Source organism: Sapajus apella, unplaced genomic scaffold, assembly GCF_009761245.1.
Source record: "Sapajus apella isolate SASKATOON/1434 unplaced genomic scaffold, GSC_monkey_1.0 scaffold2, whole genome shotgun sequence".
NCBI classification, from domain to species: domain Eukaryota; kingdom Metazoa; phylum Chordata; class Mammalia; order Primates; family Cebidae; genus Sapajus; species Sapajus apella.
In genome coordinates, this window is record NW_022436942.1 from 89069779 (window position 1) to 89092656 (window position 22878).

At 51.0% G+C, this 22878-nt stretch overlaps 1 protein-coding gene across 5 annotated transcripts in view; it reads left to right on the forward strand.

The window, feature by feature from the left end:
- Window positions 1–22878, forward strand: part of ADGRD1 (adhesion G protein-coupled receptor D1) — a 171753-nt gene that overhangs the window by 103917 nt on the left and 44958 nt on the right. For all 5 annotated transcript variants that reach the window (XM_032244483.1, XM_032244487.1, XM_032244485.1 and 2 more), the window contains 2 exons: window positions 6407–6480; window positions 13085–13208. In XM_032244483.1, the coding sequence (XP_032100374.1) occupies window positions 6407–6480; window positions 13085–13208 (198 nt within the window). The remainder of the gene's footprint in view (window positions 1–6406; window positions 6481–13084; window positions 13209–22878) is intronic.

Here is a 22878-nt window from a genome sequence, read left to right on the forward strand (position 1 = left end):
GCTCTTGATCTGTAGGAGGCGAGACTCCAGCATTCTAGGGGGGTGACAGCAAAACCAGGCCCTCAGCAGAGACCGCCTCCTTCCAGGGCCTTCTGTGGCTGGGCGGGGGTCTGCAGGCAGCTCCCGGCCCCCAAGAATACCCCCTAGGGCTGAGTCTGCTTACACAGACAGCAGTGAAGGGCAGCGACACCATTTTTCTTTTCTGAAGTGGGAGGGTCGCGTGTCCACAGCTCAGGAGGAGGAGGGGGCACAGGCTTTGCATGTGGGTAGGAGTTTGTGTTATACTAGGAGGCTGGGACCCCTGGGGCCTCTATAGGGAGAGTCAGTCTGAGCTGCGCTTTAGAAGTTGACCTGCTGCTCTGTGGGGACTTGGTGGGAGGGACGGGGTGAAAGGTGCTGCCTCATCCAGGTGAGAGGAGAGCCAGGTGTGCAGGCAAGAGAGCTGGTTGCCAAGGAGACAAGGGTGTATCTGTCAGCAAGGCTCCGCCCACAGCAGCACCCTGGGCAGAACCTTCCTGGCCCGACCCACAGCCTTAGCTGATTGGCGTGTGGAGCACATGTGACCGCAGGCAGTGTCCTTATAGGTTGGCTGGCCTCTCGTGCTCCACCCAAGTGGTCATGGAGTGTCTGCAGGGGACATCCTGGAAAGTCAGCAGTGAGTCTGCCATCCAGGATGATGGAGAAGAGTCCTGAGGTCAGAGTGGGCCTGAGGAGGGGCTGTGGGCTGTACCATCAGGGGAGTGTAAGAGACACTGGAGCCACTTGATAGAGGGTGGGGCTGTATACAAGGAGGTGGGGCTAAGTGAAAGGAGGTGGAGCCATGTGCAAGGAGGGTGGGGCTGAGTGGGGCGAGGCCACTGGGAGAGGAGGAGCCATGTGAGTGGGGTGGAGTCATGTGAGTGGGGTGGAGTTATGATAATTGGGCGGGGCCTCTGTGGTCCATTCTCCATTTGTCTCTGGAGATTCTTCTTTCTGGCTCCCAGGATGCTCAGGGCTTCTTTCCCAAAGATGGAACCTCTCCACGTGTACCATGGCCACAGTGCAGATCACCCCAGTGCTGCTGGTTCATAGGGGCAACTTGTGCGTGCACTGGTGGGTCCTGTGTGCCCAGGAGGCCTGAGGAAGGAGAGGGTGGAGGCCTGGATGCTGGGTTCAAGGCTCACCGCGGATGCGGGCACCAGGGTGCTCCCTCCTCGGCCTCTGGTTGACAGCACAGAACTCAGCCACCTCCCCCAGCTTCCAGTGACTTCTGGTCTATGCTCGGTCTTCCTCTGTGGGCTCCCTCTCTGCAGGGTTCTTGGAGACATCACAGCTGCTAACTGCCAAATGCAGAGCCCGGGCTGCAGGTCCCAGCCTGGCTTCGTGTGCTGCGCTTTCCACTGAGAGCTGAGTGACTGGGTGACTGGGTGCTACGTGGGGCGAGGGGTGATGCAAAAACACTTTCTGTTCTAGCTGCTCTACCTCTAGATATCCCCATGCCGTTTCAGAGTTCTTTCTTTTGTGTTTTGAAACAGCGATGCAGTTTCCTCTCTGCGTGCCTCTGCGGCTCGCAGGCTGGCACATGCACTTAAACTGAGCGTGAGAATCAGGTGTCTGCAGGTCCCTTCCTTCTCAAGCAGGAGTCTGGAGGTTTTGCAGAGGAGACAGGAGCTTGGGGACTACGGAGGGAGGGGCACAGTTTAGAGTTCAGTTCACACTAGAGGGCAGGTCTGCCATCAGACTGGCATCCCACATTGACGATGAACAGGCAGGAAACTGAAGCTTCTTGGTTTTTGGCAAAAACCATGTTTTCTGGCGTCTTCTGAACTAGGGGACATCGATGTGTCTCTCTGATCCTGGTGCGTCCCAGGTGGCCATGGGCTGTGCTTGTCTGTACAAGTCTGCCCCTTTGCCCAGTGTCTCTTGGCTGTGTTCAATTGCATTTGAAGAGGGAAGCAGTAGGCTGTGAGTTTGAGGAGGCTGCTCTCTGGAATTGAGGTCTGGCCCCATGATCCCAAAATAAGGACATGTGCATGTTAGCACCATGTGGGGGAGACCGTCTGCATTCTGTGGTCAGGACTTGTTCCATTGAAAGGACAGACCCCTTCAAGCTGCCTTAAGGCCAAAGAGGCCCCTGTTGGCTCGTGGGCCTGGGAGGGCTGGAGAGGGGAGAGTCAGGGGCGCCATGTTCCAGGGCCTCTGCTGTTGGCCTCAGAGAGCTTGATCACCTGTTGGAAGAAGGGTGCCTGTGGTTTCTGAAGCAGCCTGGGCTGAATGGGATGTCCTGCGAGTCTGAGTGCAGCATCTGTGGGTGTCCTTGGTGCCCCAAGGCACTGCTGACCTCTGCCCAGGAGCCAGCACTGGGGAGAGTGACTTAACCAGACAGGCCCATGTGCAGATGGCACTAGCAGGGTGAAAGCAGAGCAGTAAATCCCCATCATGAGTCCCTGCTCCACTGAACCATCTGTCCCAGGGTGTCTCCTGGCCTAACCTTTCCCTGTCAGCACTGGGATGGCCCAGCTCATCAGCCTGTCCTGAAATGCCTTGATCAGGGTCTTGCCCACCTCCCAGAACTGTGCTAGAACTGGGCTCTGAAAGTCCTGCCTTAGTCTCTATCAGGCTGTGGCTGCCTTGACCATGCTGGGCTGTCCTGTGACTCTCTAAAAGCAAGAAACATCAGAAAGCACCAAGAGATAGAGGTTGGTTCAAGGTTTTTTCTTGTCGTATCTCTCCCATTACATCTGTTATTCTTGATTTCCCTAAAGGCAGGACATTTCAAGCATTCAAAGCCCTGAGCCCTGATTAGTTGTGAGATGGGCTGGAGAAGAGGGTGGCACAGAGGGCTGCCCCAGACTTTCCACTGAGATTTGGCTCCTTAAGTTGCTTTACTTACCATCAAATTCAGGGACCATGGTGCCATCTCTCTTTTGCTTGGGACAGTGATGGACAAGTAGCTCCCCAACTTATTTACGGGTAAAACTATACTCCTGACCCATTTTCTGTTGTCATAACCTGAGACTGGGTAATTTATAAAGGAAAGAAGTTTATGTTCTGGAGACTGTGAAGTCCAAGTTCAGGCAACCGTGTCTGGGAAGCACCTTGTGCTGCTTCATCTCTTGGTGGAAAAGGGAAAGGGAAGCCAGCATGAGTGAAACAGACTGCAGGAGTGAGCCAGGCTTACTTTTTGCATCCATCTAATCGCATGAGAACAAATTCACTCTTGCAAGAACTACTTTACTCTGTAACAGTGAGAGTAATGGCTCAGCCCTCATGACCCTTTTGCCACTTAAAGGCCCCACCTCCCAACACTGCTGCATTGGGAATTAAGGTTCTAACACAAGAGCCTTTGGGGGACACAGTCAAACCATAGCAATACTTATGTAAAAGCCAGCGCATTTCTAAACACGGGATACTACCAGGCTATCATGAGTATTAAATTTTCCTCTTCTCTCTGTATGCGTTTCCTGGAAGGAGACACTTTGGTGTACCTTGCTCATGAACAGTAGGCAGTAAACAAGCAGTTGATTAATCCCGCTTGCTTCTCCCCCACTGGAAAGATCATGGTGGCTGTTGGAGGGAGTCTCAGGTCCTGTGGGAGATATTCCTGAGGCTCCAGAGCACTCTCCATTAGACGCACCCCAGTGAAGTGTGTCTAGTGGGGAATTAGGTTACTTGCAGGGGAGCCAGCCCTGTGAGGAGGCCTTCACTGTTGTCCAGCAGAGCTCAGCAGCCCCTGGCTTGAGGTCTCAGGAGGACACTCAGGTGAATGCAGCTGTCCCCCAACACTCATGATGAAGACTCCACAGAAAGGGATCCCCTCATTACCATTCCCCAGCCACCTGGTGACGAACTGAACTGCCTTCTGCTCCTCACCCAGGCCTTGAGGAGGCTGGTGGGCTGCAGGCACCTCCCACATTTCTTCGTGAGTTGTGGCCATTATACAGATGACTCACATTGTGGCAGCACCACACCCCTGTATCAAAAACACACACACTCCACATCAAGCCCCTGGGAGCCCTGGAGGCCCCTTTACTGGAGACTTGCTGAGAGCTTTTGTTCCTGGGTCAGCGGTGAACTCCACACACATGAGGTGTCAATTGCTTTTCTCATCCCAGGAGCAGAGGCTGCGATAGAATCTCTGAAGATAGAGGGGAGGGAGTTTCCCCATGTTGGAGTGTGATCTTGGCTCCAGATCCGAGAGAAAGCTGCTGCCTCCCCACACTCCGACCACACACATGCTTGGCTTTTTGCGGTGGTGGCTGTTTTCTGCTTTGCCTTGAAAGAGTGATTTAGCTCTGAAGTCAGTGTCGGGACTTCCAGAGGCCACTGCAACCTCTGCTCTGCTCCCTGGGGGCTGTGCTTCCACACCCAGCACAGAGGCGGGGGTGGCGCTGGGTGAGGAGGTGATGGGAGAAATGTCGTCTCACTCATGAGAAACCCCTGCCTCATGTTGATGTGTGTGGGTCTGGTTGCTGGCTTCCTCAGGTCACCGGCTTATTTTAAAAATTTATTTTAAATTACTCAAATAACACATAAATATACCTCTTGTTAAAAAATTACATACAATGCTATCTGCTGGAGGGTTTGGTTTGGGGGTAGTCTGGGGCAAAGGAAGCCTCATGACGCCCCTGAGACCCTGGCTGTGGCCACCACGTTTTTGTTCGTCTTTTGTATCATGTGGTGTTTGTGCTGCCATTTCTCTGCCGATGCCCCTCTGTGGTCCAGGTGGCTGCAGCACCCAGGGCCCTCTGTGTCTGTGCAAGAGTTCATTGCAGGCTGTGGCTTTGAGAAGACAGAGGAGAAAATGTCTTTTCCAGGCAGTTTTAAGAGACTCTGTGATGCATTAAAATAACCCTAAGATACGGAAGGACAAAGCAAAAGGAGTAAACATTCCATTTTGCCAAAACGTTAGTCATGGACAGCGCTAGGATAATTGGGTTGAGGGCAGAGGAGCTGTCAGACAGATGCTGTGATGAGAGCCCTGTGAGCCCTTTGGTTCTGCCGTGGGATCCGAGGTACCTGTCAGGAGCACCAGCGCTGCTGCTTCCTGGGAAAGGAGGGGCTTTGGTAGAGGCCAAGATGGCGATCAGAGGGGGGGCACCCTTGCTGCTGTGTCCTGCATAAGACAGTGGCTTCCTGAGAGCTCTTCACCCTGAAATGGGGGAAGGGTCTTACTGGAGCAATGATGGCTCAGGAATGGGTCACAGAATGGAGCAGGCATTGGGCACATAAGAGATGCTTGGCTTGAACTGACTGGGAATCCATCAGGCACCATTTATCCTGGAGCCATGCCGCCTCTGAGCAGCCCTGGGTCCTGATGAAGTCGCTGGCCTCCTGAGCCTCCAACCATGGCTCCTGAAGGCATCTGTGCCTTTCATTTAGGGCAGAGTCATAGCTGCAGAGTCCTCCGAGGACACCCCCAGAGGCAGCCCAGGAGGAGAGAACACCAGTTCCCGAAACAAGGTGGTCTCAGGGACCTGTTGAATTATTCTTTTGTACATTGGTTGAACAGATATTTAGTAAGCACCTGCTGTATGCCAGATGCCCTCTAGGTCCTGGGGATGCAGCTGTGAATGAGACAGAGTCTCTGTCCTTTCTGTAGTGGACATTGCAGAGGGGAAGGTAGCAAACACACACACACAGTGGACAGTGAATATGTAACATGCCATATGGTGATCAATACTATGAAAAAATCAGGGAGTGGAATAGAGCTAGGGCAGGCAGGGGCTGGTGCTGTTTAGGACAGGTTGGGAAGGGAAGGTCTCTCTGAAGAGCTCCTTAGTGCAGACGCATGGCAGGGAGTGGGGAGGGAGCATCCTATGGGGAGGAGCACCTATGGGGAGGAGCGCCTATGGGGAGGAGCGGCCTATGGGGAGGAGTGGCCTAGGGGGAGGAGCGTCCTATGGGGAGGAGCAGCCTATGGGGGGAGCATCCTATGGGGAGGAGCGTCCTGTGGGGAGGAGCGTCCTGTGGGGAGGAGAGGCCTGTGGGGAGGAGTGGCCTGTGGGGAGGAGTGGCCTGTGGGGAGGAGCACTTATGGGGAGGAGCAGCCTATGGGGAGGAGTGTCCTATGGGGAAGGGCATCCTATGGGGAGGAGTGGTCTTAGGGGGAGGAGCATCCTATGGGGAGGAGCAGCCTATGGGGAAGAGTGTTGTAGGGGGAGGAGCGTCCTGGGGGAGGCATGTACAGAGGAAGGGCCCGGCACCTGCCAGGGCCCTTGGGTTAGGGAGAGCAGATGAGAGAGCAGCATGACATGGGCTGGGTGACATGGGACTATGTCCACAATGTATGGAGACAGAAATCGGTGGCCGTGCCTGTCCCTGCCTGAGGTCACCCAGCTGTGAGGGTCTGGCTCTCAAGCTAGTGCTGAAAACCAGGGGCCTCTTCAGCAGTGTCATGTGTCGTGTTTGTTTTCTTTCATTTCAGACGCATAAGCAGCACAGTGAGGCCACCAACAGCAGCAACCAAGTCTTCGTGTACTGCGCCTTCCTGGACTTCAGGTACCCTCTGCACGGGGGAGACTGGGTGGACGCGAGGTATCCAAGCCCTCGGTATCGCCCATGTCTGCCTGTCACACCTGTCACAGGCAGTCTCCTCCTGCCTCCTAGCCCCCGCCTCAGCTCGTCTCCACGGCTCGCCAGCCCCATGTCCGGGGATCTCCCACCATCACTCTGATCACGATTCTGCCCCAGACATGAGCCCACAGTGAGTGGCTCCCACAGTCAGAGCGGTGTTAAAAACGCAGCTCTTAGCAGGGCCAGGGACTGGAGGGAGGGGCGGGGCTCCTGAACCCTCAGCCACTGCTCACCTACGCCCCCAGGGCTTGTTCCACATGGCATGCAGGTTGCAGGTCCTGTGTCACCAGGTCATGAGTTTTCATGGCTGAATTTTGTTTTTGTTTTTGTTTTTGTTTTTTTGAGACAGGGTCTTCCTCTGTTACCAAGGCTGGAGTACAGTGGTGTGATCTTAGCTTACTGTAGTCTCAAACTCCTGGGCTCAAGCAATCCTTTGTCTCAGCCTCCCAAAGTGCTGGGACTACAGGTGTGAGCCACTGTGCCTGCTGTGGCTGGATTTTTGTATGAACTTTCCCAATGTTTAAAATACTGCACAGGCAGCTGAACACATCTGGGACCTCCAGTTCATACCCTGCCTAGTGGCCTGTCACTCTTCATATTGACAGGGCTCCCCAGCACCTGGGCATCTTCCCATGCCTGGATCATTTCCCAGCTCCTTCCTCCTGTTGCTCCAGTCCAGCGTCCACACAGGCTGTGCCATGTTTGCTGGTGTGGCCCCCGGCAGAGAAAGCTTCTCCGCTCCCTGCACCCTGAGGCCAGGAGATTGCAAGACACTGAGCTGGGGTACAGCGGTGGGTCGGCATAATCCCCCTATATCTCTGTTCTGTGAACAGTGAGGAAAACACAGCCTAGCTCCTGTCACCTCCAGCAAACATTGCTGACTTTTTTGTCCCCCAGGAGGCCTCCCTCTGGTTGTGACCGTTGTCGTCATGCCTCTGCAGCATGGAGGGATGCTCTGTAATTTCAGTGATTTTGTCCTGCTCAGGCTCAGCACGTTGCAGCTCTTTTTCCTTCATTTGTAACTTATGAAAAATTGGAAGCACGTGCTCCTAGAAATAAGTATCCCAATTTGGGGGCACTGTTTGGAGAAAAAAGTTATGACAAGAAAATGGGAACTGGGGTTTGGTAAAAACTAAATTGGCATGTTGGTTTTTATTTTTGAAGGAAATTTGAAAACAGAGAAAAGTATGGAGAATAATATAACAAATGCAGGTACCCATTGCCCAAAATTTACAGTTATTAGCATGTTGCCTGTGGCCCAGGCTGGAGTGGAATGGTGCGATCTCAGCTCACTACAACCTCTGCCACCTGTGTTCAAGCGATTCTCCTGCCTCAGCCTCCCAAGTAGCTGGGACTACAGGCACCTACCACCATGCCTGGTTATTTTTTTGTATTTTTAGTAGAGACGGGGTTTCACCATGTTAGCCAGGATGGTCTTGATCTCCTGACTGCGTGATCTGCCTGCCTCAGCCTCCCAAAGTGCTGGGATTACAGGTGTGAGCCACCATGCCCAGCCCACATTTTTATATTTTTAAGAATGAAACAAGTAAAACATTACAGACGGTATTAAGGAACCTCCACCTTCTGTTCTTTTTCTTCAGTTCCCAGAGGCAGCCACCATCATGCATATAGTATCTGTACCCTTCCTGTTTATTGTTCAGTTACTACTTCTTCTTATATAATCGATATTCAGAAAAATCCACACTTTTAGATGATTGTACAGTTCTGTGAGTTTTGACAAATGAATACAGTTATGCAACCACCATAATCAGGATTAGCACCGTCCCTCACCCTTGAAGATACCCTCGTGTCTGTTTGTAGTCATCCCTCCCCTGACATCTGGTTCCTGCAAGCACCGATTTGTCATCTGTCCCTATATAGTTTTGCTTCTGCAAGAGTGTGCATAAATGGAATCATGGCATAGACAGCCTTCTGGAGTCTAGCTTTTTAAATTTTGCATAATGTGTTGAGCACAATGACACGGCATTGTTGCATGTATCCACAGCTCATTTTTACACTTCACTGCTGAGTGGTATTCTCCCTAGTAGAGAAACATTTGGGTTGTTTTCAGAGTGGGATCATTATGATTAAAGCTGGAAGTTTTACCAGCTTTGCTTTCCTGGGGTAGAGCTCAGTTGGTCATGATGTATTATCTTTTTGTATATTGCTGAATCTAATTGGCTACAGTTGTTGAGAATTTTTGTGTCTGTGCATGCAGGATATTGGTCTGCAGTTCTCTTATTTTTCGTAATGTCATCATTTGCATATGAGGTAATGATACCTTCATAAAAAGCTACATTTTGGGATGCACTTTGGAATAGTTTGTATAGAATTGATATTTTTTTTCCATTTTAGTAGAATTCACCATGGAGTCACCTGAGCCTTCGTTTTCAATGTTGGCAGGTTTTCAACCTCACTTTCCATTTCTTTTATGGATGCAGGACTATGTGGGTTGTCTGCCTCTTTTTAAATAAGTTTTAGCAGTTTATGTTTTTTCTGAAAAATTTATCAATTTCATCAAAGTTGTCTAATTTATAGGTACAAAGTTTTTTGTGGTATTCCCTTATTAGCCTTTTTCATGTCTGAAGGGTCAGTGGTGATGTTCCCATTTCACTTTTTCTATCTGTAATCTGTGTCTTCTTTTTCCTGAGTCGCTCTTACAATAGGTTTATTAATTTTATTGATATTTTTCCAGAGATACAACTTTTGGCTTCATTGATTTTTCTCTTTTGTGTTTATTGTCAATTGCAGTGACTTATCCTCTTTGTATTTAATTTACTTCCTTTGGCTTCTTTGAGTTTAATTTGCTCTTCATTTTAAAAGTTCTTAAAGTATAAGTTTAGGTTATTGCTATGAAGCTTCACTATTTTCTAATATAAACATTTAATGCTGTAATTTTTTGTAAGCACTGATTTAGCTGCATCACACATTTTGGTATGTTGTTTTAATTTTGATTAAATTTAAAGTATTTTCTAATTTCCTTTGTGATTTCCTCTTTAACCTATGTATTATTTTAAAGTGTGTGGTTTAGTTCCAAACACTTGGGAATTTTCCAGAGAGCTTTCTGCCATTGATTTGCAAATAATTTTTTTATACTCAGAAAATTTTTTTTCTATAATTTCAGTTCTTTAAAATTTGTCAGAAGTTTTTATGTGATCCTGTATATGTTCAGTTTTTAATGAAAGTCCCATGTGCACTTGAAAAAAGTGTCTTCTTGGTGGAGTATGCTATAAATGTCAGTTACACGAAGTTGATTGATAGTTATGATTAGGTCTTCTGTATTCTTACTACTTTTCTGTTAACTTTGCTATCAATTAAAGAGAAAGGAGTGTGAATTCTCCAATTTTAGTGGTGGATTTATCTATGTCTCCTTTTAGTTTTATAAATTTTTCTTTGATGAATTTTGAAGCTCTGTTATTAGGTGCATGTATGTTTAGGATTGTTATGTCTTGGAAAATTAGCTCTTTTGTCATTACATAATGTTCTTCTTTGCCTTGGGAAATATGTGTTACTTTGAAGTCTAATTAGTCTAATTTAGATACAACTACTCTAGCTTTGTTGATTAGTGTTTGAATGCTGTATCTTTTCCCATAATTTAACTTTCATCTTATTTATATAGTTATATTTAAAGTGAGTTTCTTTTAGACTGCATATAGCTGGGTCTTGTCTTTTCTGTAATCCAGTCCTAAAATTTCTGTTTTTAATTGACATATTTAGACAGTTTATATTTAGCGTGATCATTGGTATAGATGGATTAAAATCTACCATTTTGCTAGATGTCTTCTAACTTTTCTATCTTTTTAAAATGTTATATTTTTCTGACTTCATTTGGATTGTTGGGTATCTTTTATGATGCTATTTTATCTCTACTGTAAACGACTTCTAATTTATATATCCTTTTAACTTTTTTGGTAGTGGTTGACCTAAGTTTACGATGTATATAATTCATGCCTGCCTTCAAATACTATGCTGTCATTCCAAATGCATTCTAAGACACTATGCTAATAGCTTCACACGTCTTCCTGCCCATTCTGCGTGCTGTTGCCGCAGAGCATTCCGCCTTTGCAGACGCCGTAAATACAATGCATTGCTAGTGTTTTTCCTCCAGAGAATGAGTTATCTTCTAGAGCAATTAAAAATAAGACAGTAATAATTGCTTATTTACCTTCACTTATTCCATTTCTAGCTCTTTTCTTTCTTTGTGTAGATTTTTGTCTAGTATCATATTCTTTAACTCTTCTTGTAGTGCTGGTTCACTGGGAATAGATTCAGTTACCATTTGAGAAAGTATTCTCTTTTATTCTTTTTTTTTTTTTTTTTTGAGACGGAGTTTCGCCCTTGTTACCCAGGCTGGAGTGCAATGGCGCGATCTCGGGTCACCGCAACCTCCGCCTCCTGGGTTCAGGCAATTCTCCTGCCTCAGCCCCCTGAGTAGCTGGGATTACAGGCACGCGCCACCATGCCCAGCTAATTTTTTGTATTTTTAGTAGAGACGGGGTTTCACCGTGTTGACCAGGATGGTCTCGATCTCTTGACCTCGTGATCCACCCGCCTCGGCCTCCCAAAGTGCTGGGATTACAGGCGTGAGCCACCGCGCCCGGCCCTCTCTTTTATTCTTGAAAGATTTCCACTGGGCTTAGAATTCTGGGCTGCTTTTTTCTAGACTGATACTTTAAGAAATTATACAAGTAATATATCAATATATATACTTTTTAAAAAGTAAAACATTATAGAAAAGCATGTGTTCCCTTTGACCTTTACCTCTTATGCTGATTGCCACCCCTTTCCCCAGCAGTAACCACTGTGGGAGGGTTTTATGTGTTTTTTCAATAATTTATATATAATTTATATTTTTAATCATAGAAAATATGTGGTGGTGTTTAATTCAGTGTTTCTTCTATCATTCCTCCCATTCTGTTTCTGCGTTTTGTCCGTATGGACACACATGTCTTTTACTATATTTATGTATGCTGTATTTTATTTATGCATGACTGAACATTTTTCTTAGATGCAGACTTCCTGGGTCACAGGGCCGTACGTATTTTTCATGTTATTTGATGCTGCTTTGTCTGGCTTTTGTAGCAGATTTATTTATTTACAAGCTGCAAGCCTGCCTCTTTGCTTTCACTGACTCCCTTCGAAGTAGATCTTCATTGATGCCATTTAAGGCTCCAGTCCTCTGGCTAACTAGGTCATCATCACACCTTTGCAGCTCCATCTGAACAATGTGACTTTCATGTTGTGTAGCTTACCCTTTGTGTAAGCAGAAGGGACAGCTCATACCCATGACCATGTTCACCTATTTCAATGCCTGTTAATGTTCAGGCCACCCTCAAATTGAAGTATGGTATTCATCAGCCAATAGACAGACAAAGGCTCAATGGATAACACAAAAGCTAGTGTTTGGTGACTCCCTCCAAGGTTCTGGGAAAATTAGATCAAGAGGGGTGGGGAGGTAGAGGAGGAGGGCATGGCCCAGTCTTTAAGTCCCATCAATTCTGAAGTTGTTAATAGGGTTTTGCTCCTCTCAACTGGTAGGTCTGAGTGACTCTCACTTTGTCCTCTGGTGTCTGCTAAATGCCTTCTCCCTCCCCTAGGAGAGCAGGTCATTAATCATGAAAATCGCCACTGAGCTGCTGTCTCTGAGTCTCCATCCTCAAGCTCTGAGCCACCCCTGGGCCATGTCTGAAGGAATCCCAGTCCCTTCCTTAGGCTCTGTGTCACTCAGGGCTAATGCGCAGTTACTGTTACCCAAGGCTGCAGGCACGTGCTCTGTCCAGTGGACACTGGCCGGAGAGGTACGAGATTGGATCTTACCGGTCACACGGCCCGACAGCCACAGTCTCATCTGCCACGTCCATGCTGACACCACAGTTGAAAGTCAATACAAAGCAAATACAAACTAGAGCCTTTTAACTTGTTCACCTTTAGAAATGCTTTCCCCAAGGGCTCTTGCCTTTGGCTGAAGCAAGGATTTGTCTTTACCAATAGCGTGAGGTTGCAACTTCAGGGAAGAACAATTTAAATCTGTTTTTTTTTTTTTTTTTTTTTTGAATTTGAAAATATAGAAGACAGGGTGCAGTGGCTAACGCCTGTAATCCTAGCACTTTGGGAGGCTGAGGCAGGAAGATTGTTTAGCCCAGGAGTTCGAGACCAGCCAGAACAACATAGCAAGACTATATCTCTGCAAAAATAAAAATATTAACCGTGCACGGTGGCATGCACCTGTAGTCCCAGCTACTCAGGAGGCTTGCAAGGGCCAGAGGATTGCAAGGGCCCAGGAGGTTAAGGCTGCAGTGAGCTATGATTGTACCACTGCACTCCAGCCTGGGAAACAGAATGAGACCCTGTCTCAAAACAAACAAAAACCAAAATATACAGAAATACAGAGAAGAAAATAATTGCCAGTATTCACACCAACAGAGCACCGCCATGAGTTCACGGGCCTGTGTGGTGTGGGAGTGCCACTCTCAGTCCCCTGCCAAAGGTGCAGTGCTGCCACCTCTGATCCTTTCTCCTGTGTCCTCAGCTCCAGAGAAGGGGTCTGGTCGAACCAGGGCTGTGTGCTCACGGGAGGAAACCTCACCTACTCCATCTGCCGCTGCACTCACCTCACCAACTTCGCCATCCTCATGCAGGTGGTCCCGCTGGAGGTAAGAGCCAGGCCTCAGGGGTCCTGGGACCTGAAGGATGTGCCATGAGGCTGCAGGTTGGGGCGAAAGGAACGCTTTGCCCACCAGTGCCCATGGGCCCTGGCATGTTACTCCATGGGGCCTGTGTTTAAAAACAGAACCCATCCTCTTTCTTGGCTTCTGTCACCCAGGGCCCTGCATGTATTGGGCGCCAGCAGATATCTGAGGAGCCCATGATTGTGTAAGCCAAGTCCAGAGTGGCGTGCTTCCCACAGCGACACCTGGACTGCACCAGGCGGGAATCCGAGGAGGGACCCCTCATCCCTCCATCCGTCCCTCTGGCAGATTCTTACTGGGCGCCTACTGTGAACCAGGCACTGGGGGCTGTGCTGGAAACAAGAAAAACAACACGGTCCTGCTCTTGAGGAGTTTGTGTTCTCCTGGGAAAGACCGATAAGAAACCAGTAGATAAATTAGTAACTTCGAATCAGTGTAGGAAGAAAGTGGAAGAGGACAGCCTGTTAGAAGATGGCAGCAGGGAATAGGGCTGTCTTCATGGAGGGCGAGGAGGTGTCTTCAGGATGTGGCTTCTAGATGGCCAGAGGAAGCGACTGTCCTGAAGGCCTGGGGGAAGAATGTTCTAGGCCAGAAAACAGCAAGTGCAGAGGGCAGGGGGCAGGAAGGGGCTAGGCGTGGCTGTGGGTGGAGCACCCTGAGCTCTGAGGTGCTGGGCAGGCAGGAGGCTGGGAGGAGCAGGCTCAGCTCCAGTGTCCAGGCCTCAGGGAGGCGTGGGAGTTTTATTCCAAATGGAGGAGTGTGAGTTTTATTCTAAATGGAGGAGTATGAGTTTTATTCTAAATGGAGGAGTATGAGTTTTATTCCAAATGGAGGAGTGTGAGTTTTATTCTAAAGGGAGGAGTGTGAGTTTCATTCTAAATGGAGGACTGAGTTTTATTCTAAATGCACAGGAAACCTTTGGAGAGCTACACTTGGGAGCAGCTTGGCTTGGGCTACCCTGGGTCAGGGGTGGGGCAAGTAGACTCACCTGTAGGTGGAAACCAGGAGTGGAAGGAGGTGTCCTGTTGACACTGTGGACACCCACACTTACCTCTGTGGATTGGGGTTCATGGAAGGGCTGGTTTGACTGCATAGACATGGCTGCTCTGAGCCGGGATGGGTTTGGCAGATGTGTTGGGAACTGGTGATCTGTTGGATGCTGGGCTATAACCTGTGGCTGGCATTGGGCATTTTGGGACCTGAGAGAGGACCAGGCTGGAGGGTAAGTCAGGCAGGGAAGAGTGACGCCTCCAGCGTCTCCTGGACAGGTTTGTCATGAGACTCATCTTCCATGTAGGGTCCTGGTCTTTTAGAGCCTCATGTGCTCATTGTGGCCAGTCATTTCTCCTGGGAGCTTGTTCCCAGTCTAGGGCTCTTCTGGGTGGCTTTGGAAAGAGTCAGGATGTCTCTGATCACAGCAGCTTCCTGGAAGGGTCGCCAAGCACAGGTGTTTCGCAGCAGGCACTTCGTCGCCGGGGCTTGAACCCCCACCCCTCCCAGGGTCGCTGCCTGCCTCTTGGTCACGCTTATCAATGCCGTGGACAGGCGGAATCTGCCTGAATCCACCGGCATCCGCAGTGTTGGCACTGGGCCAGAGGGTGACACTGCCCTGCAGGTCCTGCGTGGTTTCATGTGGGGTTTGGGGGGTTTTGAATGGGTTGTGCTTGTCCTGTCTTGTTGACCAGGAGACAGACCTCTTCAAGGTTTAATGGAGACAGAATCCGGGCTCCGCCTTCACCCGTCCTGGGTAACTTCTCCTTTTCCAGAATGAGGGCCCAGGAATGCAACCTCCCAGGGTTGCTGTGGGAAGGACATGAGTTCACTGCCTCACAGTCACGGGTCCAGTGCTCAGCCCAGGTGCCCGTCACCCCCCAACAGAAACCACCAGCAAACCCAAGCCACGGGGTTCTGTGTGCAGAGGCCTGGTGGACCAGTTACTCTCACATCAGTGGAGGTGACTTGTATTGCTGCTGGGCAGATGGAGATAACCTAATCTTTAAATTCCATGGAAAACAAAATGGCAGATGCTCCTGTGCTGCACCCTCTCACAGGGTGAAAGCCACACGTGACACCTGCAGTCAACGTGATCCTGGCCTCAACGGCCGACGGGCCACCGCTCACATGAATGCTGTGGGCCTCACTCTGCAGAAGACGTGGGAGGGAAACAGCTATTCCTGTTTCCAAAGAGAAGACCCTTTCTTTTTGCACGTTGCATGATGGACTTGCTGTCAAACTGTGAACTACTTATGAAGATTCCAGAGGGATATCCAAGCCATATTTTATTTTTATTAAATTAAATTAATTAATTTATAGAGACAGGATCTCACCCTGTTGCCCAGGCTGGAGTGCAGTGTTTGATCATGGCTCACTACAGCCTTGAACTCCTGGGCTCAAGCTATCCTCCTGCCTCGCCTCCCAAGTAGCTGGGACTACAGGCACATGCCACAACGCCTGGCTAATTTTTAAATTTTTTGTAGACATGGGCTCTCACCATGTTCCCCAGGCTGGTCTTGAACTCCTGGCTTCAAGCAATCCTCCCACCTTCGCCTACCAAAGTGCTGGGATTACAGGTGTGAGCCACTGCACCAGCTTTTTTTGGTGCATGTATTAATTTTCTATAGAGATGGGTCCTCACTTTGTTGCCCAGGCTCTAAGCCATATTTTAAATGATATGAGGGGGCACTACACACCCTTGGGTCCCTTGTGCACAGATGCACACCCCGCATCCTAGATCGTTGTGCTTTGGAGCCTGGACCCAGGAGCCCTTGGCTGTGTTCGAGATGAAGCGTCGGGTGACAGGGGACCTGCCGCCTCCCCAGCAGCTTTCACACCATCGAGGCCCTCCAAGAAGGGCCGGACATGCAGCAGGCAGAACTGCCATGCCCTGAGTGCAGGGATTTCTGGCTCAGGGCTCCGACGTGACATGAGGTTTTAGAGGTTCCGAAGGGGCAACTCTGTCGTGAGGCTGGTGGGCTCCAAGCCCAACTGTGGCCCTCACCCTTCAGTGGCAAATGAGCAGGCAGTTGTGACACGCCAGACAATCCCCAGGGCGTGTCCCTTAAGGAGCGGTACCCTGGGAACAGCTGCCAGCCAGCAACTGTCCCTCACAGTCTCCATGGCTTCCCATGAGTGCCTCCTCTCCTGGCCTGCAGCCCCTGGGGCATTCCTGCTGAACCCCAGGGTTTACACTGCCTGGAGGTGGGCTGTTGGTGGCTGCGGAGAGCCAGGACCTGGATCATTAGTGGCAATTTAAAGAAAATTAAACAACGAATGAAACCACACCAGAGTGCAGTGAACGTAGAAATAGTTCCTGGGTTTGTGAAGCCTCCACATCAGTTACCCCATGCCCTGAGGGCCCTTTTTGGTGGCCCCCACCCCTTGGCCCAGCCACCCACCACTTCCTCTGCCTTCATCTGCTCCCTCCATGTCCTGCCTGCCCTGTCCTGTCACTAAGTCATGATGTCACAGATTTCTTGCCGTGGGCCAGGCCTCAGTCTGAGGAGCACTATCCTCTGTGGACGGCCGTGATGCCTTCTCTCCCCTCCTGCGGGCTCTGCTTCTCTGCTCCGCTCCTGCCAGGCCTGGCCTGCAGGGCTCCCTTCGGGCTTCCCTCCTGATGTTGTAGGGAGCGGCCCAGGGGAGAAGGCACAGAGCCACCCCCACAGAGAGCACACGTTCATTCCTGGAAATGGGCGGTCTGCACAGTGCTGTGGCCAAGGCTGCTCCTCTTACAAGTGGAGAAACTGAGCCCCAGAGAGAGGAGGGCGCTTGGTGGCAACCCCTTGTCATTCAACAGCCTGTTACTGAATTACTGGTAGAGCCTAGGCTGTTTAGGTAGCACCCGGGCAGTGGGGTCCTGGCGGTGAGGACACTGTGGCGCTCACGGAGACACAGCGAGTCAGCCTGCACCACATTCTGCCCTGTAAGGGCCACGCGGGAGACCATGTAGGGTGACTTGGGGATAATTAGTCTCTAAAACACAGTGCTGGTGATGCCGGTGCTGTTTTAAAGACAGAGGCCCAGCAGGGCCTGCCTAAGAAGGTGGCAGTGGATTCTGCATCTCACGGTGGAGAGGACAGAGCCTCCTGGCCCTGAGCAAGGACAGTCCAGGCAGAGAACAGGGTGAGGGCGGGGGCAGAGGGCAAGGAGGAGCAGCTGGGGGTGGTCCTCGGGGAGACACCAGGGCTGAGGCAGGGGCTCCAGGCCCAGGGGTTGGGAGGGGCAGGCAGGGAGCAGGAGAGGTGACAGTGGGTGACCACTCCCGAGGCTGCTGCGATGACCCAAGAACCAGCACCCTAGTTGTGTGGTGGGGGTGGAGGGGCAGGAGTGCCACTACAGATGACCAGGGCTGCCCCATCTTCTGACTCAGAAAAGCTGGCGATCTCTTTCTCCCGTGAAATCATCTGACTGTTAGAGGTGTCATCAGTTATTACTTCTGAGCCATGCATGAGAGGTCATCTGTGTGCTGGACCAGCCGCCTGGGGTCTTGTGAAGATGATCCCAGATGCAGTGGGTCTGGACCGGGGCTGGGCATCATTTCCAACAAGGCCCGAGTGGAGTGAGGCCCCACCAGTCCCAGCCCACCCTCTGGACAGACCCACGCAGAGGCACCCGGTCTGCAGACATCAGCTCACACTCTGTTCATGTGCTGGGAGATGGCTGCCGTGATTGTCACCAAATCTGAGGACAGACAGTCTAGCCCCAAATACATGTGGAAAGCTTCCCTTGTCCAGGAGCTGTAGGGGGACTTGGAGAGACAGGTCCTCAGCCTGGAAGTGAGTGAAGTGGGAAGGTGGAAGATCCAGAGACAAAAGAAACAGACTGTGGACTGTGGCTTAAAAAGGCGCCCAAACCAAGGGTCAGTGGGCAGGGGTTCTGGACATAGCCATTGCCTTCAGGGAAGGTCTTCCCTCATGCACAGCTCTGCAGAGTGGGCGCCGGGCTCACTGGCTCCCAGGAGCTGTCTATTGAATGCTAGCTGGTGATTGTGGCCATCACACAGCCGATCACCTGGGAGTAAGGGGAAGATGGTAACAGGCACCATTTCAGATGCTCCCTGCCTGTAGATGCTCCTAACTGTTGGATGCTCCCTGCCTGGTTATGCTCCCTACCTGATGGGTGCTCCCTATCTAGTGGGTGTTGCCTGCCTGTGGGTGCTCCCTGCCAGTGAGTGTTCCCTACCTGATGGCTGCTCCCTCCCTGAAGGGTGCTCCCTGCCCGTGGGTGCTCCTGGTCAGTGAGTGCTCCCTACCTGATAGGTGCTTCCTGCCTGTGAGTGCTCCATACCTGAGGGTGCTCCCTTCCTGGTGGGGGCTTGCACTTGGCTGCCCTCTCCTTCAGTCCTCACCACTCGAGTGAGGTGCTGTCATTGTGGCCATCACAAACAACAGTCACAGGGGATTCCCTGAGGTCATGTCAGGGGGCAGAGCTCAGCCTTGAGCCAAATCGTGAATGCTGGGGCTGTGCCAGTGCTCTGGAGCACCAGCTGCCTGGGAGCAGAGCCTCCTCTTCTGGACCCTCTATAGGCTGAGAACTAAAGCCCAGTGTGGCGTCCTTCTTGGCGTGGCCATAGAGATCGAGGTACATTTTCAGCTGAAAAGTGTGTTTGTGCGTGTTGTGTGTTTGTGGTAGAGGAAGGAAGAGAAGGCCCTGGTCCAGTGAGTGAAAAACCTGGAACAAAGATGCATTATGCTCAATCCGTCACTGCTCACTCTCGGTGACACTGGATTTTGACAGTTTGTGGGTGTCTTCATGGGAGCAAATCACATCTATTCATTGCCAGGAAAGGTTGATTTGAAAATGGTTTAAAATTATCCATGCTAAAAATGAACATTCTCATCAACATTTTAAAAAGTTAAGGCTGATATCATAAGTAGAAACCAAATTTGCAGGACACTCAGATGATAAATAAAGATAGCACAAATGACCTTATTTCTGTGACCTGGACCCGTGTTTTCCATGGGGCCCTGGGCTCGCACTGCTGGTTTGGGGTTCCTGGTGCAGGTTCTCTGCTCAGGAGCTCACGTTTGCGTCTTGTCCCTTCTGTCTCTGAGGTTTCTTCCTGGCTTTTCACCCGAGTGAACTGGGCTGGGCTGGGGCGGGCTCTAGGGCCGCTGTCCAGGGGAGGGAGACCCCAAAATGACACTCTGTCTTTGCTTGCTTCTGTCAACATGGTGATTTGGGCTCAGGTTCCGAGGGGCCACGTCAAGGCACCTACTGACGGGCACTGCGATGGTTTCCAGCATCTGCCGACTTCCAGTGTCTGGCAACTACCAGTGGTTCTGGAGTAGGTGACCCTGCACACGCTTCTTTAGATTCCTGGCAGGTGAATCTGTGGGCAAAGGACACAGGCATTTTGCTTTTGAAAGACATTGCCGCATTACACTCTGGGAACCGTGTACCAATTTATTCCTCGTTCAACCGTGGGCAAGAATTGGGAGCTTTGCTTTACGAGTGAGTCACAGAAACACAGCTTCATCCCTGGGTGCTTCTGATTTCTCCTACTGAGCGCAGTTCAAGCAGGGGAACGAACCCCTGGGCTGTGCAGTATATCTGCACCCAGACCCGCCCCTCACCCCCAACTGCATCCAGACCCGCCCCTCACCCCCAACTGCATCCAGACCCGCCCCTCACCCCCAACTGCATCCAGACCTGCCCCTCACCACCCAACTGTATCTAGACCCGCGTCTCACCCCTAACTGTATCCAGACCTGCCCCTTACCCCCCAACTGCATCTAGACCCGCCCCTCCCTCTCCCAACTACTCACCTCCCAGGCCCACTTTCTGCACCTTTGAAATCAGCAACCTCAGATCCAGTAAAAACCCCAAGAGGGCAAGTTTTTCTTTTAATTGGATAAAATTATCTTAGAAAAGTAGGCCATTGGAACAGACAGAGAATTCATCCAGAACAGACCCTGTAACTTCTCAGTATACCCATGAGTATCTATGCCAAATAACTAAAAGAATCAGCAAGTAAGATGACATTAAAAAAAGCATAAAATAAGAATATTTACGTTATTTATAATAGAAATAACAGAAGCATGAATAAACATAACACTAACGATTGCATGCATTCTGTACATCCATGCTAAGGGAGATTATTCATCTCTACTAAAGGAGTAATGATGAAACCAGGAAATGCTGTGCGGCTATGAAACAATGAATCATCACCATGCCAGTGCGCTTGCAGAGACTGCAAGGTATCATGTGAAAAGGACAGACGTAGACTAGAGTGATAAATACCCCGTTTTTGTAAAGCTACACCAAACAAATCCTCTGTGTGTGGCTGTGTTTCTCTATGTGTGTTTAAATATGCAGCATTTGTATCTTGGTATGCGATGATCAGAAAGTCATGGACGTCACATTCAACATTGTTAGTGGGCAGGGGCCGGAGGGGCACGCAGGTAGGGCAGTGGCAGGAGCTGGGAAGAGACAGGACCATAAACACCAGCCTGTGGGCCCTGACCCCTGTATGTATTTGCGTGGAATTGCATGACATGATCAAATGAATAAAATCAGCCAGCTTGAAGAGGTGTTTCCGAGGCCTGCTACCTGGGGGGCTGTTTCATGCTCACCGCTCCTTCCCGATGCCTGGGCAATGAGACTCGCCCATGCCCATGTTTGCTGTATGAATGAGGGCACGGAGGGGAAAGACATGTTCTTTTTGGAAGCCAGAGTGCCACATGCATGCTGGTGTAGCCGGTGGATCCCAGCCATGCTGACACAGCGGGTCTGTACCGGCGCAGGCAGGTGGGAGCTTGACTTTCTGTCCTCTTTGAGGACTGACCGGCAGGGTGCGAGGGAGGGAGGACCTGAGGTTGACACAGGAGTAGATGCAGGTGTGGGCTGGCCCAGCCAGGGACCCAGAGGAGGGCTCAGGCGTGCACCACCCAGCGTTTCGTGCTGAAGCCATGCACTTAACGAAGGTGCTGGCCACGGGGACTGGTGCTGTAGAAGCCATTTGGGCCCGGCCTTAGGGAAAATTCAGCTGCACCTGCTCCTGGCACTTGTGTTCCCCGCTCAGGGTGTGTGGGCTCAGGAGATGGTCTGGTTGTCTAAGGTAGGAGAGCCCCCGACATTGACAGACAGTCCTGCCAAGGCTGCACTTGGCTAGGAGGGTCAGTACTGGAGGGGCGTGTGGGGGGGGGAGCGCCCCAGGGCCCACCAGTGTGCTCTTGCTTCCTGTAGGCAGCCACTTCCCAGGCTTCAGGCATGGGAGCCTGTGCCCATACAGGAGCACCTGGGAATGCCAGTGCCTGAGCACCCCCTCTTGGGGCCTGGTGGTCACAAGGAAAAAGCACTTCAATAAGACAGTCATGAACTGTGGTCTGAAGGCTGACTCTGGCCAGTGAACAGGCTTCAGTTAGCCCATAGAGGTTTCAGTTTTTAAAAATTGTTGTCAGTATTCCAGAACACCAATATTTTACCTAAAATTTTGGATTTCTGGATTTTTTTTAATAAAAAAAGAAGAGGAAGATGTGGCCACGCTAGGCTTCCTCTCCCCACCCCCCCAGACTGGAAACGATGCTGGAGGTGAGTGGCTGCCTTCCCTTCACTCGAGGCAAGGTCCCCAGGGCCCCCCGGTCCCCATGGCCTCCTGTACCACAGCAGCTGCCCCTCCCCTTCATGTTGGCATCACTCGTCTGCTTTTAGGAGACAATGAAATGCTTTCTGCTCTTGTCTGGGGAAGGCAGGGGCTTGGTTAGAACTGTGGAAGGGAGGGTGCTCTTTTTGGTAGCATAGTCCCACCTGGCGGTTCTGTCTGCAGGCCCCTGTTGGCCTCCTGAACTCATGCCCTGCTTCTCTGGAGGCGTTTGAGTTTGTGGTTTCTGACTCAGAGGAGTCCGTGTCCTGAAACCAACTGCAGGCTTTTCTGGGCATTTCTAAATCTAGCTACGGGTGGGAAAGGAAGGGCACTGTGGGGGCACACCATGCCTTCCTGAGGCAGGAACGGCAGTACGGCCTCCCCTCGGACCCACAGTTCTAGGCCCCGTGCCCCACGGTTACCCAGCCAGGTGCAGCCTCGAGCCTCTCAGACGGGCTCTGGCTCCAGGGAAGGGCGCAGGGAGGGCGGTGGTAGGGACCTGAATTGCACAACGTTGCTGGGAGCTGTGAGAACCACCCGAGCTGCATTTGTGGTCCCGAGGGGTGTCACAGGCAGGGCTGTGCTGACAGCTGCAGCGTGTACAATTTAAGTCAGAAACAGGCTCCCTCCACGGGGCCTCTGGGTGAATGTCAGCCAGACGACCTCCTGAGAACAGCTCCTGCATGCAGCTGGGGTCAGTAGCGGTGCCCTCCCCCTCCCAGCCAGCTGGACACACATCCCTCCTGGTGATGTGCCAAGTGGCTTTGGAAGGTGCCTCCTCTGAGCCTCAGTTTACCTGCTGTGACATGGGTGGGACCCTTTCCTTGTGGAGTTGTGGTGGGTTTCAGAGGGGGGAAAAGTAGGCACCACCTAGCCCCAAGCACCCAGCTTCAACATCTAGCCCTGAGTATCCAGCCTCAGTACCCAGCCTCAGCACCCAGCCTCAGCACCCATCCTTGAAGACCCAGCCTCAGTACCCAGCTCTGAGCACCCAGCCTCAGCACTCAGCCCTGAGCACCAAGCCTCAGCACCCAGCTCCAAACACAGCCT